The 16,873-nt window shown below is 47.6% G+C and overlaps 1 protein-coding gene across 3 annotated transcripts in view; it reads left to right on the top strand.

The window, feature by feature from the left end:
* Positions 1-16,873, top strand: part of ITGA10 (integrin subunit alpha 10) — an 82,771-nt gene that overhangs the window by 36,055 nt on the left and 29,843 nt on the right. For 2 of the 3 annotated variants that reach the window (XM_075607872.1, XM_075607871.1), the window contains 9 exons: positions 4,556-4,667; positions 7,964-8,073; positions 9,533-9,621; positions 12,518-12,632; positions 13,276-13,403; positions 14,118-14,266; positions 15,536-15,686; positions 15,895-16,060; positions 16,778-16,851. In XM_075607872.1, the coding sequence (XP_075463987.1) occupies positions 7,965-8,073; positions 9,533-9,621; positions 12,518-12,632; positions 13,276-13,403; positions 14,118-14,266; positions 15,536-15,686; positions 15,895-16,060; positions 16,778-16,851 (981 nt within the window). In that variant the 5' untranslated portion in view covers positions 4,556-4,667; position 7,964. Of the gene's footprint in view, positions 1-4,555; positions 4,668-7,963; positions 8,074-9,532; positions 9,622-10,146; positions 10,255-12,517; positions 12,633-13,275; positions 13,404-14,117; positions 14,267-15,535; positions 15,687-15,894; positions 16,061-16,777; positions 16,852-16,873 lie in introns of those variants that run through there. The other variant, XM_075607873.1, reaches the window with a different exon arrangement.

Below are 16,873 nucleotides of genomic sequence, written 5' to 3'. Positions count from 1 at the left end.
AAGTTGCCCCTCTTCCTACTCTATCCCTAAGTTGCCCCTCTTCCTACTCTTTCCCTAAGTTGCCCCTCTTCCTACGTTATCCCTAAATTGCCCCTCTTCCTACTCTTTCCCTAAATTGCCCCTATTCCTACTCTATCCCTAAGTTGCCCCTCTTCCTACTCTTTCCCTAAGTTGCCCCTCTACTGACTCTATCCCTAAGTTGCCCCTCTTCCTACTCTTTCCCTAAGTTGCCCCTCTTCCTACTCTATCCCTAAGTTGCCCCTCTTCCTACTCTTTCCCTAAGTTGCCCCTCTTCCTACTCTATCCCTAAGTTGCCCCTCTTCCTACTCTTTCCCTAAGTTGCCCCTCTACTGACTCTATCCCTAAGTTGCCCCTCTTCCTACTCTTTCCCTAAGTTGCCCCTCTTCCTACTCTATCCCTAAGTTGCCCCTCTTCCTACTCTTTCCCTAAGTTGCCCCTCTTCCTACTCTATCCCTAAATTGCCCCTCTTCCTACTCTTTCCCTAAGTTGCCCCTCTACCGACTCTATCCCTAAGTTGCCCCTCTTCCGACTCTATCCCTAAGTTGCCCCTCTTCCTACTCTTTCCCTAAGTTGCCCCTCTTCCGACTCTATCCCTAAGTTGCCCCTCTTCCTACTCTTTCCCTAAGTTGCCCCTCTTCCTACTCTATCCCTAAGTTGCCTCTCTTCCGACTCTATCCCTAAGTTGCCCCTCTACCGACTCTATCCCTAAGTTGCCCCTCTTCCGACTCTATCCCTAAGTTGCCCCTCTTCCTACTCTTCCCCTTCCTAAATCAAAGAGATGTGTTGTCCCCCCACCGACTGTTGAGCCGCTTCACCTTCCCAGTCCGACAACCTTTTTGGGCCTCCTCCGGCTCTCGCCTGAACCTCTGTGCCCTCGGGGGCCCAGCTCGAGCTTTTCCACCCGCTAGGGGGAGGATATAAACCGACTTCAGGGGAGGGCCCTGGCCAGGGACTGGCGTGCCTGATTCTGCGCCTGGCATCTTCCCTCACTTCTCCATAATAGCCTCTCCCGGTACCTCTCCCGCTCTGGATAATGCGTAGGCCTTCCTCTGCCAGGTCTATAGGGGCTCCTTGCCTACTGGGGCCCCTAGCTTCTCGGGTACTACTGACCCCTCAGCTCCTGGGGCCCACTTTTGCTCCTGCTCTGTTGGGGTCTGGCAAGAGGCCTGGGGCCTGCTAGGACTGGTCACATCCAGGGGCCTACTGGCAAACCTTGCCTCCTGAGGGCTGCTGGGCCCTGCTTCCTCCATCTGGCCCTGCCTCCTGGCTTGCCTGGCATACCCCCATGTGGGCTGCTGTGGCCGTGTTCCTTCCCCTCCCGAGAGTGCCACCATCAGCTCCTGGAGACAGCCTGCTCCTTGTTGCTCTGCACCTCTGCCGATCTCTGCCAGCAGGCTTCCGCTGACCGGGCGAACCTTTCCCCCGCCGCCGACACTGCGCCCTCTGACCTCCGCTGCGGACCCATCACGGCTGCTTTGTTGTGAACGGGAAAGCGATAAGGGCAGAACCTTTTGGGGGTGGCAGTAAGGCACGAGGCAACTGCCCCTTAAATAACCTTTCCCTCCCTCATCTTCCTTCTGGCCAAGGGTCATGCTTCCCTTCCCCTATTAGGTCAGGGTTTTCTTTAGGTGCTTCACACACACAGTGATAGCAGTAAGTGTAAGTGTATTAGGTGTAACACACACACACACACACACACACCGTGATAGCAGTATTAGGTGTAACACACACACGCACACGCACACACACACACACACACAGTGATAGCAGTAAGTGTAAGTGTATTATGTGTAACACACACACACACAGTGATAGCAGTAAGTGTATTAGGTGTAACACACACACACACTGATGGCAGTGTGTGTTACACATAATACACTTACTGCTATCACTGTGTGTGTTACACCAAATACACTTACACTTACTGCTATCACTGTGTGTGTGTGTGTGTGTGTGTGTGTGTGTGTGTGTGTGTGTGTGTGTGTGTGTGTGTGTGTGTGTGTGTGTGTGTGTTACACCTAATGCTGCTATCACTGTGTGTGTATGTGTAAGTGTATTAGGTGTAACACACACACACAGTGATAGCAGTAAGTGTAAGTGTATTAGGTGTAACACACACACAGTGATAGCAGTGAGTAAGTGTATTAGCTGTAAAACACACACACAGTGATAGCAGTGAGTGTAAGTGCATTAGTGTAACACAAAGTGATAGCAGTAAGTGTAAGTGCATTAGTGTAACACACACAGTGATAGCTGTATGTGTAAGTGTATTAGTGTAACACACACAGTCATAGCAGTAAGTGTAAGTGCATTAGTGTAACACACACCGTGATAGCTGTAGGTGTAAGTGTATTAGTGTAGCACACACAGTGATAGCAGTAAGTGTAAGTGTATTAGGTGTATCACACTCAGTGATAGCAGTAAGTGTAAGTGTTTTAGTGTAACACACAGTGATAGCAGTAAGTGTAAGTGCATTAGTGTAACACACACAGTGATAGCTGTAGGTGTAAGTGTATTAGTGTAACACACACAGTGATAGCAGTAAGTGTATTAGTGTAACACACAGTGATAGCAGTAAGTGTAAGTGTATTAGGTGTATCACACTCAGTGATAGCAGTAAGTGTACGTGTATTAGATGCGGTACAATGCATTGTATTCTCTTCCAGCAGCAATAGGGTTAAGAGATGATTGTTACGTTATCCTGAGTCGCGGGTGAGATATTTATATACATTTGTTGAAACCCAGTGTGTATTTTAAGCTGAGCTCAGCCTTTAATTTACCGTTTTGAGAAGTGGGAGGAATTTTAATGACAAAGTCTGTATATGAGGCATTCCTCTGGCTCTCGCTACCGCTAAAGGGTTAACCCCTTCACCCCCGTGGATGAATGTTGTATAACATTAGAGTGTTACCCTATTTTTTCACCATGTTAAATCTTGTATTCCTGATAGACTGATAGTAGTAGAATAGTGGCTATGCCTCCTACATAGAGTGCGTGCATTACTAATTAATAATTGGTAATCATTCATATCAGCGCTCTTAGCATTAGCACATGTGCTTTGATATATTCACTTTAAGCCAGGGGGGCTCAACTCCAGTCATCAATACCCCCTCCACCCCCAACAGGTCAGGTTTTAAGGATAACCCTGCTTCAGCACAGGTGGCTCAATCTGTGGCTCAGTCAAGGACTGAGCAACTGATTGCGCCACCTGTGCTGAAGCAGGGACTGATTGAGCCACCTGTGCTGAAGCTGGCATATCCTGAAAACCTGACCTGTTAGGGAGTCTTGAGAACTGGAGTTAAGAACCCCTGCTTTAAGCAATAATGCCCCCCCCCCCCCCGTCCCCGTTAAAGATGTCGGGAAACCGGAAAATGCACAGTTATTAATGCAATCGCTTCTATTTAAGTGCACGGAATCTCCAGCATCATTAACTGTGCACTTCCCGGCTTAATGCGTGGGAGTGAGGGGGTTAAGCAGTGGGATTTCCGCTCCCACCCTAGCTAATTAATAGTGCGCGTTGCGCGAGGTTTTCCTGAATCCCCCGGCTGTCCGTGGGACAGAGACTCACTGTATGAGGGGCTCTGGGAAACGCCCCGTACACACACACACACACACACACCTTTCCAGAGAACGTCACGCGGGGCGGAGAGACGCCAGGCTGAGCCCACACAGGTGCCCCCTAACTCACCCTTACAGCCACGATGCCTCCGAACTGGCTCGCTCTGTTCTCCTAATTACTGAGTCATTGGGAAACCCAACTGTAGCTTCTGTTATTGGAGAAACATTGAGTTTAAATTGGGATTTAAACCCCCCCCCAGGCCCCCAATTTTCTTTATTTTAACACAAACTTTGTGGCTGTTCCTACGATGGACGTACTGTACATTCTGTGATATTCAGGGAACTATTTACTAAGCACCGCTACTGCATAAGACACCCTTCCAGCAAGTCGGTGTAAATATTGCCTCATTACAGACCTTAATGTGTCTCGTGGAACAACACTATTTAGTAGACATGGAGCTAAATGCCTTGGTTCAAAAAGTAAGGTTTTTTTTAACCTTCCTTTGCAAAATGAGTTAAACATATCTTAAACTATGAAACCGCGGTTATAACGCGTCCTTCCAATGGATGGGCCTCAACCTTTTCTCTGAACTTCCCGAGCTTTCCATTCAAAATCCGTCCCGCGGTGTCAAATCCGTCGACGGATTGTTCCAGTTCCAATCCTCTGCGGATTAATCCAAAACCGCCACCGGACACAATCCGCTGGTGGATTTTTGCAATCTGATCCGCGGGCACGGATTATGGAATCCGCGGATTGGATGGTTAAATTCCCCCAGCGGATTGCGGAATCCGCGGATAGGATTGCCGGTAGTGAAGGAAAAATCCGGGAAAAGACAAATCGGCCTTTTTGAGACTGATTTTGCCGAAATCCGCGGATCAAAGGAACCCCAGATCTGCGGCAGATCCAAATCCGCAGAAATAATTAGTGCTGAGGTTTCCGGGCTCTTCACGGTTGTTGTATTTCCCCCACAATTCCAGGGCTGGTTTTGTCCTTCAACATCGACATCAAAAGACCGCAGGTTTTCCGTGGCCCAGAAGATGCTCAGTTTGGCTACAAGGTTCTTCAACACGAAGCCGGGGGGAAAAAATGGTAAGTCATAGACTTCCTAACATCATTCCTGTCCACCTGACCCCAGGACCTCTCCTACTTACCCCAGGACCTCTCCTACTGACCCCAGGACCTCTCCTACTGACCCCCGGACCTCTCCTACTGACCCCAGGACCTCTCCTACTGACCCCAGGACCTCTCCTACTGACCCTAGGACCTCTCCTACTGACCCCAGGACCTCTCCTACTGACCCCAGGACCTCTTCTACTGACCCCAGGACCTCTTCTACTGACCCCACAACCTCTCCTACTAAGCCCAGGACCTGTCCTACTGACACCACGACCTGTCCTACTGACCCCACGACCTGTCCTACTGACCCCATGACCTGTCCTACTAAGCCCAGAACCTCTCCTACTGACCCAACGACCTGTCCTACTAAGCCCAGAACCTCTCCTACTGACCCCAGGACCTGGCTAGTAAGCCGAGCTCTCAGTCCTCATGATATGTTGGTATTGCGGCTGTTAGAGACGAGTGGAGTTTTTCAGCTTTGCTAATATCGGTGCATTTAAGTTTGAATTTTTTGGGCCTACATTCAAGGATTTTGCACACGTTATTGTTTTTTAAAAGGTTGATTGCACAATGTTTAAGTTGGGAACACGTGCAGCATTCTTTAAGCGTAAAAGCCTAGAGAAGCAGCGTGAGTCAAAGTCACCACATTTGGTGAATCTTACAGGTTTCCGCCACACATTAAGCAGGTTAGGGTGGGTTAAAAAAAAGTGACTAAAACCTTTCACTGTACATCCTACAGCAAATAAAACTATCACTTGTGAGCACAGTCACACATCTCAGACAGGTCTGCCACCCTGCCCTTCCCCATTATCTCTTAGCATACAATGCTCCCACTGCAGCTAGGGATTCTGGGAAATGACATGCAAATGAGCACTCCGTGTCACCTTTTGCTTCATTTCCATTTTAACACGGAGCCCTATAAGGTGATGTCTGCCGCATTACACAGGTTTATCCCGGGAATTTCCTGCGGGGACTGTGGGTGCACATGGCTATTTCTGAGACTTTTGCGGTGGGTGTGGGGGGAATGTTGCCCGTCTCCAGTGGGTGGTTCGGTATAAGCACGTGTGTCATAGACGCAACGAGGGTGGAAAGATAGAGACTTTCAAGTAGATCAAGGCAATGGATAAGGTACAGGAGGGAAGCGGTCCCCAGGGTCACACAGACTGGAGAACAAGAAGATGCATTGAAGCTGCAGGGCAGGGAGATGGGAGAAATATCCCCTTCACCGAAAAGGTAGTGGGTGCATAGGGCAACCTTCCAGTATAGATGGTAGCAGTCACTTTATCTCCCTGTGCCTCAGGCCAAAATTAGATTGTAAGCTCTACAGGGCACTCATTGAGCGTGCACAATTCTATGTACAGCTCTGTGTACACTGTCAGCGCTATAAAAGCAAAACAAATATTATTATGTCAAATGAGCTTGGCAGTGCTTCTCCTATAACCCCCATATAGGAAGTGAGTGTTTCCCTCGGGATAAATACAAGGTTTTCCTATACACAGCGAGGCCGAGGAGTGTAGGAGGATGGGAATGCATCGGAGACACTGGTGTATCTGGATTCTTAATCTGGATACAGTGAGCTTGTTTTACATGCAAACTATTGGACAGCCACATGGTAACATGTGGGGGGGGGGGGGGGTGGGGGATCAGACAGCTCCCAGGCACATGCGTGTAATTCCATCTGTCAGCATGTGCAGGAAACATGTTCATGACACGGCAGCTTAATGTGTTACACAGACAGGCAGAGTGCTTTACTGCAGGGGGCTCAACTCCAGTCCTTAAGAGCCCCCAACAGATCCGGTTTTACGGATATCCCTGCTTCAGCACAGGTGGCTCAATGCATCTATCAAAGACGGAGCCCCTGATTGAGCCACCTGTGCTGAAGCAGAGAGATCATGAAACCCTGACCTGTTGGTGGCCCTTGAGGACTGGGGCCTCTGAGTCACCTGTGGTGAAGCAGGGACTGATTGATCCACCTGTGCTGAAGCAGGGACATATTGAGCCACCTGTGCTGAAGCAGGGATATCCTTAAAACATAACCTGTTGGAGGGGTCTTAGGACTGGAGACGAGCCCCCCTCTGCTGTACGGCACACAGTGAAAACGAAGGCGAGAGAAGCCGAATGAAATACATTGTAATACCCATCATTATAACATGAAGTAGCAGAACGTCTCACTAACTTCTCCCAGTAGCCAAATCCTGGGGAAATGAATCAGCTGTAAACGCCTTTAACCATTTTGCTGCCAGGGAAGCCAGCAACGTATTGAGTTATGGGTAGCGGGAAATTGACTTAGGAAAGACCTTCTTATATCTGCTTCCGTCTGGATTCTAATGGGCTCCATCTAACCGAGCTCTTGACCCCCTGACCCCTCCTGTAATTCCCATTCCACCATGTTGCATGCCAGTCTATGTATAAAGACGGGACATGTACGATGACATTCCCAGATTGTCTGCGCCTGTAGCCATAACCCCACACATTTGACAGGAGCCTGGGGATAGGTGGGAGGAAGTTACATCCTCGATTCCTTTTAAATGCCTTACTCCGGTCACTGCCATCTGCAGCACATTATGTGGTGTTTAATTAGGGTTCGTTATGAAACATGTTGCTCTTTTGATGTAATGGGCACTGAATATATTAACGCTGCCCTTATGTTCTACGCTGCGTTCCATGATACGCCATTTTCAAAGACACATATTTGACATTCATTTTTATTTGAGCAAATAAAGATATCACGTTGTGAGCACATTCACACGTCTCACTGCAGCCAGGTATTCTGGGTAATGACATGCAAATGAGCACACACTGTCACCTTTTACTTCAAGTCCATTTTAACATGGAGCCCTATATGCCTATGCCCGCCGCATTACACAGCTTTTCAGCACAACCGGGGTTAAAAGAAGCCCAGAGACAGTGAACTTTAACAATCTTTGTTACACTGCCTGCAGTGATTCCTTCCTTTCTTTGCCGGTGGAAGGTATTGCGCCGTTTAAGTGCGCGCCACGTAATGTGCAGAATTATTCAGACGTTATTGCGTGACACGTAAATACCTGCAGCAAAGACACGGAAAGTCATGTTAATCAAGGCGTGTGTGAGGTTGGCACTTGGTCAGCTCCGTGATGAAACCCCTTGGCTCCCACAAGGGCCTGCAGTGCATTGCGTGGAGCTACATTCAGGCGGCTCTATCTGCAGTAGCGTGGGGTCCGCACGGCTCAGGTGCAGTCTTAGTGTATCATGGTTCCATAACGAGGGATTCTCCCCCCCGTGTACCGCAGGATGCTGGTCGGGGCTCCATGGGACGGATCCGCGGATAACAGGCAGGGAGATGTGTACAAATGCATCATGGGAGCACAGGGGAACTCCTCCTGTTCCAAGGTCAACCTCGGTAGGTTATATGGTGTTTGTACTGGACAGTAAGGAGCAGCCAGTTCTCATCTGTGACAATACAGGATTCTTCTAAAGCCTCTATGGATCTATCTACATATCTATCTATTTGATTATATATCTATCATCTATGTATGCATCTATTATCTATGTATCCATCTATGTTCTATGTATCCATCTATCATCTAAGTATCCATCTATTATCTATGTGTCCATCTATGTTCTATGTATCCATCTATCATCTAAGTATCCATCTATTATCTATGTATCCATCTATTATCTATGTATCCATCTATTATCTATGTGTCCATCTATTATCTATGTGTCCATCTATTATCTATGTATCCATCTATTATCTATGTATCCATCTATCATCTAAGTATCCATCTATTATCTATGTGTCCATCTATTATCTATGTATCCATCTATTATCTGTGCATCCATCTATTATCTGTGTATCCATCTATCATCTAAGTATCCATCTATTATCTATGTGTCCATCTATCATCTAAGTATCCATCTATTATCTGTGTATCTATCTATTATCTGTGTATCCATCTATTATCTATGTAACCATCTAGTATCTATGTATCGATCTATTATCTATGTATCAATCTATTATCTATGTATCCATCTATTATCTATGTATCCATCTATTATCTATGTATCCATCTATTATCTATGTATCTATCTATGTATGCATCTATTATCTATGAATCCATCTATTATCTATGTATGCATCTATTATCTATGTATCCATCTGTTATCTATGTGTGCATATATCATCTATGTATCCATCTATTATCTATGCTTCTATCATTGATCGACCTATCATCTATCAATCTATTTATCATCTATCTTTTTCTAACTGTCATTGAAGAATCTATCTTTCTGTCTGTCATCTATATGCCTGTCTGTCTGTCTCTTTCTAGATATCATTTATCTATCAATTGATCTATCTATCTGCCTGTCTGACTATCGCTCTCTATGTATCATCTATTGATCTATCTAGCATATGTCTGTCTTTCTGTCATCTAAGTATCTATCACCTATCTATCATTGATCGATCTATCTTTCTATCTACCATCTATGTATCTATTTCTATTTATCTATATCTATCTTTTTCTTAATATAAATGAAATATCTTTATCTCATTTATCTATCTATCTCTTTCTATCTCTTTCTATGTATTATCTATCTATTTATCGATCTCTCTATCTTTCTATTTATTATTTCTCTCTCGTGTCTCTATCAGTATGATACATGCGGTGCTGTTTTACCCAGAATTCAACCACTTTTGCTTGATATATATATATATATATATATATATATTTATTGGCCCCTTTGTAGTATTCATTCCACTAGAACCCTGAGTAAATGGCTCTGCTGCTGGAACATGACACTCCGCTTCTCACTTCGCTTTCCTCTCTCCCCCTGCTGGTCTTGGATCCGTATTTAAGGTGAAATCGCCCTCCGGAACGTCTCTAAGCAAATGAAAAACATGCACTTTGGAATGGCGCTGACGCAGGACGCGCAGGGCGGTTTTGTGGTGAGCACTTTCGCTGCCAGTCACCTATAAAAAGAATGTGTTGGGCTAAAAATTCTGCAACAAATGTTCCCAGACCCCCGAGCGGGTCGTGGAGCGTTCCTCCTGTGAACTCCGAAATACATCCCTTCCCAATCCTTTCCAACGGGGACACCCCAAAAAGCTGTCACTTTGATATCCAGACCCCTTATTCTGTATCCAGCACACACGGGGAGATGACTAAGGTTATGCGGTTGCCCCCCCCAATTAACAGAATAAGAGGTCGTCACAGTGGGTAATTTTAACGGGGTAGTTGATGGAAGGAAACTGTCTCCTGACCTCTCTGTCTCCCTTATTATGCCCCTCTCTCCATTTTCTCTGCCACCTTCTCTCCTCGGTTACATGCCTCTCCTAGTCTCCATTGTAACCACACAGGCTGGGAAACACTGCTGGATTGGGATAACCACTGCTGTGCTGGGCTCTAGTCTTCTGGGGGTTAATGAGCTCAGGGGTGGGTGAGGGGGGCAGTGTGAGGGGCACAATGCATATTTGTGGTGTGCTGAATGTGCCGTTTCCTCTGTGCTGAGCTTGGCTAAGGAACTGAGAGCCAAGCAAAGCATCGTCTGACCGCAGGCAGCCCCTGCCAAAGCAGCACAGGTAAAGCTTCTGCTTAGTCACAGGTAAACACGGCCCAGAGCTGGGAGATCACAGCTGGTGACCTCCAAGAGTTTCTTGATGTGCATGTGACACTTGCCGTAAACAATAGACTGTAAGCTCTGTGACCCAGTCAGTGTTCATAGGCATTGTTATGTATAGAGCCATGTGCATTGGTCCAATCACAGATATGTTAACCTCCGATGACCCAAATCAGGAGCACTGGGCCAGAAAATGCCATTTGGATTTATATCAGTGAGATAGACGACTTTAAAGACTGTGACATTGTTTATGCTAAAAATCACTTAGACTGACTCCAAATCTGTGGAAATGTTGACAATCGGGGAGAGTTGTTGATAATCGGGGAGAGTTGCTGATAATCGGGGAGAGTTGTTGATAATCGGGGAGAGTTGCTGGTTATCGGAGAGAGTTGCTGATAATCGGGGAGAGTTGCTGGTTATCGGAGAGAGTTGCTGATAATCGGGGAGAGTTGCTGGTTATCGGAGAGAGTTGCTGATAATCGGGGAGAGTTGCTGATAATCGGGGAGAGTTGCTGATAATCGGGGAGAGTTGTTGATAATCGGGGAGAGTTGCTGATAATCGGGGAGAGTTGCTGATAATCGGGGAGAGTTGCTGATAATCGGGGAGAGTTGCTGATAATCGGGGAGAGTTGCTGATTATCGGAGAGAGTTGCTGATAATCGGGGAGAGTTGTTGATAATCGGGGAGAGTTGCTGATAATCGGGGAGAGTTGCTGATAATCGGGGAGAGTTGCTGATAATCGGGGAGAGTTGCTGATAATCGGGGAGAGTTGCTGATAATCGGGGAGAGTTGCTGATTATCGGAGAGAGTTGCTGATAATCGGGGAGAGTTGTTGATAATCGGGGAGAGTTGCTGATAATCGGGGAGAGTTGCTGATAATCGGGGAGAGTTGCTGATAATCGGGGAGAGTTGTTGATAATCGGGGAGAGTTGTCATTGATAATCGGGGAGAGTTGCTGATAATCGGGGAGAGTTGCCATTGATAATCGGGGAGAGTAGCTGATAATCGGGGAGAGTTGCCATTGATAATCGGGGAGAGTTGCTGATAATCGGGGAGAGTTGCTGATAATCGGGGAGAGTTGTTGATAATCGGGGAGAGTTGTCATTGATAATCGGGGGGAGAGTTGCCATTGATAATCGGGGAGAGTTGCCATTGATAATCGGGGAGAGTTGTTGATAATCGTGGAGAGTTGCTGATAATCGGGGAGAGTTGCCATTGATAATCGGGGAGAGTTGCCATTGATAATCGGGGAGTATTGTTGATAATCGGAGAGAGTTGCTGATAATCGTGGAGAGTTGCTGATAATCGGGGAGAGTTGCCATTGATAATCGGGGAGAGTTGCCATTGATAATCGGGGAGTATTGTTGATAATCGGGGAGAGTTGCTGATAATCAGGGAGTATTGTTGATAATCGGAGAGAGTTGCTGATAATCGGGGAGAGTTGCTGATAATCGGGGAGAGTTGTTGATAATCGGGGAGAGTTGTTGATAATCGGGGAGAGTTGTTGATAATCGGGGAGAGTTGTTGATAATCGGGGAGAGTTGCCATTGATAATCGGGGTGAGTTGCTGATAATCGGGGAGAGTTGTTGATAATCGGGGAGAGTTTTTGCTGATAATCGGGGAGAGTTGCTGATAATCGGGGAGAGTTGCTGATAATCGGGGAGAGTTGCTGATAATCGGGGAGAGTTGCTGATAATCGGGGAGAGTTGTCATTGATAATCGGGGAGAGTTGCTGATAATCGGGGAGAGTTGCTGATAATCGGGGAGAGTTGCTGATAATCGGGGAGAGTTGCTGATAATCGGGGAGAGTTGCTGATAATCGGAGAGAGTTGCTGATAATCGGGGAGAGTTGCTGATAATCGGGGAGAGTTGTTGATAATCGGGGAGAGTTGTTGATAATCGGGGAGAGTTGCTGATAATCGGGAAGAGTTGCTGATAATCGGGGAGAGTTGCTGATAATCGGGGAGAGTTGCTGATAATCGGGGAGAGTTTTTGTTGATAATCGGGGAGAGTTTTTGTTGATAATCGGGGAGAGTTTTTGTTGATAATCGGGGAGAGTTGTCATTGATAATCGGGGAGAGTTGCTGATAATCGAGGAGAGTTGCTGATAATCGGGGAGAGTTGCTGATTTCTCTGGCACTAAATGGGCTCATTAAATAGGATGTAACTGTACACAGGGAGAGGGGCGCAGAGTTTAATGTCCCCCCACCCCTGACTTCCCCAGGCCTGCGCTCCCCTCTGGTCGCAGGAGTGCGGATCGTCCGTGTTCAGCACGGGAATGTGCGTCAGCGTCGATAAAAACTTCCGCGCAACCGGAACCATCACACCTACTGCACAGAGTAAGTAACAGAGGGAGGGGGGAGAAGATTAACACTGCAGAGTGAGCGAGTAACAGAGTAATAATACACAATGGGAAACTCCCATTAACTTGCGCTTAATGTATTTATTACTCCCTTACTCTTTCTATCCATCCCTCTGCACATTAATGTGTAGATATGTCCGTATTCTGTACAGATAGATACAGGATGACCTGTCAGTCCATGTGTATGTATACATACATCTAGATATAACCATGGGAAGGGATTGGGGCCCACACTTAACTGGTAAAAGCCAGGCTACTGGAGATGTGGATACCATCAGAGTACCTAGAAGATACTCTACTAAAGTAACCAAGGGACAGGCACACCAAAAAATGGCAAAATATGTATTTTATTGGCCCAATGTTTCAGCTGCCATCTAGAGACTAAAACACACACACAAACACACACAGTGCACAAACACACACACCCTTGCACCGTGCACACACACACAAACACACCCTTGCACTGTGCACACACACACACAAACACACGCACAGTGCACAAACACATACACACACGCACCGTGCACACACACACACACCGTGCACACACACACACATACACACACCGCACACACACATCGCACACACTCCTGGCTGATGCGCCTCTGATACTGTTCTAGAATGCGCCACTTACATGGACATCGTGATTCTCTTGGACGGATCCAACAGTATCTACCCGTGGTACGAAGTACAGAACTTTCTCAGCAACATCCTGAGCAAGTTCTTCATTGGACCCAATCAGATCCAGGTGAGTCTGGGGCAGAACATTATGGTAACAATGTGAAGGGGGAACGGTTTCCACCCTCTACCCCCTCTCTGTCCCAGCATGCAGGGGAATATATGCGGGGAATATATATATAGAGAAGAATCCACAGACATGCACTGAAGGAGTTACGGCAGGGGTGGGCAACTCCAGTCCTCAAGGGCCACCAACAGGTCATGTTTTCAGGATATCCCTGCTTCAGCACAGGTGGCTCAATCTCAAGCCACTGATTGAGCAACCTGTGCTGAAGCAGGGATATCCGTAAACCCTGATCTGCTGGTGGCCCGAGGACTGGAGTTGCCCACCCCTGTGTTAAGGGGTAATATGTTCATCCCTTGGGGCCACCGATGTGTCAGCGTGTGTGGGTTACAATGAGCGTGGTCAGCAGTTTTCTGAACCCTTAAAGCTGATCACAGCACAAGCGCAATGTAAGCACAGAACACGGGGCAGCAACCGCACACAGCTGGGAATACCAGGAGTCATCAGCGTGTACAGAGTGACACACTCAGGGGGGCCAGGGTTCTGGGCGTGCCAACATTTAAAGTAAACGTCGATCCAGCGTGATTCTGTGGCAGAACATGCAGTGGATGCTTAACCCCGTGCCGTGTGATACATGTCCCGTGTTTGTGATACGTGTCCCGTGTTTGTGATACATGTCCCGTGTTTGTGATGCGTGTGAGGCTGTGCTTCTCTGGTTAGGTGGGGGTCCTGCAGTATGGGGAGGTCGCTGTCCACGAGTGGTCCCTGAAGGATTATGGGAGCTCGCAGGAAGTGGTGGCAGCTGCAAAGAACATCAGCCGGCAGGAGGGACGGGAGACCAGGACAGCGTTCGCCATCCACAAGGCGTGGTATGCAAGATACTATTAGATACCACTACTATACCACGGCTAATAATACTCTGCAAGAACACTCATCTAAGAGGGATGGTAATAGGGGTACAAAGTACCACTACTTTATGTTCACATCCAGGGTACCACGACTTTATTGTCACACCCAGGGTACCACGACTTTATTGTCACACCCAGGGTACCACGACTTTATTTTCACACCCAGGGTACCACGACTTTATTTTCACACCCAGGGTACCACGACTTTATGTTCACACCCAGGGTACCACGACTTTATTTTCACTCCCATGGTACCACGACTTTATTTTCACTCCCAGAGTATCACAACTTTATTGTCACACCCAGGGTACCACGACTTTATTGTCACACCCAGGGTACCACGACTTTATTGTCACACCCAGGGTACCACGACTTTATTGTCACACCCAGGGTACCACGACTTTATTTTTCATACCCAGGGTACCACAACTTTATTTTCACACCCAGGGTACCACGACTTTATTTTCACACCCAGGGTACCACGACTTTATTTTCACTCCCAGGGTACCACGACTTTATTTTCACTCCCAGGGTACCACGACTTTATTGTCACACCCAGGGTACCACGACTTTATTGTCACACCCAGGGTACCACGACTTTATTGTCACACCCAGGGTACCACGACTTTATTGTCACACCCAGGGTACCACGACTTTATTGTCACACCCAGGGTACCACGACTTTATTGTCACACCCAGGGTACCACGACTTTATTGTCACACCCAGGGTACCACGACTTTATTGTCACACCCAGGGTACCACGACTTTATTTTTCATACCACGACTTTATTTTCACACCCAGGGTACCACGACTTTATTTTCACACCGAGGGTACCACGTCTTTATTTTCACACCGAATGCTACTTCCTATTATCACAGCGTACACATTGCCTAAATCCATGTAAAATACAGCCCAAAGAGCTTTGCCCTAATGTTTAATACATGTAGCGGTATGCACAGGGCCACTACTTTTTGAAGCCACTTTGACCACTATGTTGCCACGTTATTCATTTGATTAGTATATGGATGTTTGCGCTGCTGACGAGGCCGTCTCTGCTTTATTTACTTATTTGTTTTGCATTAATATGGGAATAAAATGAAGGAGCGGAGACATGCCGCAGTGCCCGGAGAGGGGGGAGATTTAGTGTGTTTGCTCTCGGTGGGTTTGTGTTTGTTTCCGTGGCTCCTGTGTGTAAATGTCCGTGTCCCCCTCTCCTGCCACGTCCCAGTTCTGAAGCTTTCAGCCCGGAGAGGGGAGGCCGAGACGGGGCGACCAGGCTCCTGATCGTTGTGACTGACGGAGAATCCCACGATGGGGACGAGCTGCCCGTGGCGTTAGCGGAATGCGAGGCCCGTGACATCACTCGTTACGCCATCGCTGTAGGTGCAGAGCATCCCCGGCCTGTGTGCCACACTTAACATTGTATAACGTAAACCTCCCTTTACTTATTATACAATCAAATGCTAATGAGTGGGCTGGGCCCCTCTAGCAGGGAAAGGGTTACAACTCTGCTCGGTTAATTGTTTAGTATTAAGGACATCGTCCCCTAAAGCGGTGCCCCTCCCCCCCCCCCCCCCTCACCCTCAGGTCTTGGGTCACTACATGAGAAGACAACGGGACCCCAACTCCTTTATCAACGAGATTAAATACATCGCCAGTGACCCCGACGAGAAGTATTTCTTCAATGTCAGCGATGAGGCCGCGCTTAACGACATCGTGGATGCGTTGGGCGACCGGATCTTCGGTCTTGAAGGTACCAGACAAGCTGCTGCTACCCAAAGAGGGGGCGAGCCCAGCGAGTTATAGAGAGGGGGTGGTCAGACTCTAAGGCAGTGATTCCCAACCAGGGTTCCGTGGAACCCTGGGGCTCCTTGAAGCAGTCTCAGGGGTTCCTCCTATGGACAACAGCCCCACCCCTCCCTCCGATGGACCAAAATGTTGGGAATCACTGCTCTAAGGGGCCATCTATCAAAGGGTCCCACCATTAGAGGGGGGGGGGGGGGGAAACACTGTTCATAGCAAAGGGTTGTTCTTCCCGTTGATAACTGTGGTGCTGCTGTAATAATGCCAGGAGACCTTGAGAAATATCCCCGTAGACTTGGAGATGAGTAGAACGTATGTGAAGGTTTATCGGAGGCAGTCCCACTCTACACAAGGGTAGAAAAACACTAAGGGGGCAGGGTTACCCGTAGACAGCAAAAAAGGCTTATAAAATCAAACATAGCAGCCCCATAATATTTTAATACATGGCTGAAGTTTTGTCTCGAGTCTGATCTCGGGAAATATATGTCCATAAACACTATGCTTCAGTGACACGTGTAATCGGCTGTACTGTTACTTGAAGGAATTGCAAAGAACTCGACGCTATATTGGGAGTTACAAAGTAACGCTATGATTCTGGGGGGGCAGAGCCCTAACGTCTCCAGGGGGAGCAGTCCTTTGTAAGAGCCGGTTGTGCTTTTCTCCGCAGGGACACACGGGCATAATGAAAGCTCCTTTGAGATGGAGATGTCCCAGGTTGGATTCTCCATCCATGTGCTGGAGGTGAGGAGAGGGGGACAGAGCT

Source organism: Ascaphus truei, chromosome 7 (genome assembly GCF_040206685.1).
Source record: "Ascaphus truei isolate aAscTru1 chromosome 7, aAscTru1.hap1, whole genome shotgun sequence".
In the NCBI taxonomy this organism is placed as follows: Eukaryota; Metazoa; Chordata; class Amphibia; order Anura; family Ascaphidae; genus Ascaphus; species Ascaphus truei.
This window is presented reverse-complemented; position numbering and strand designations above follow the sequence as displayed.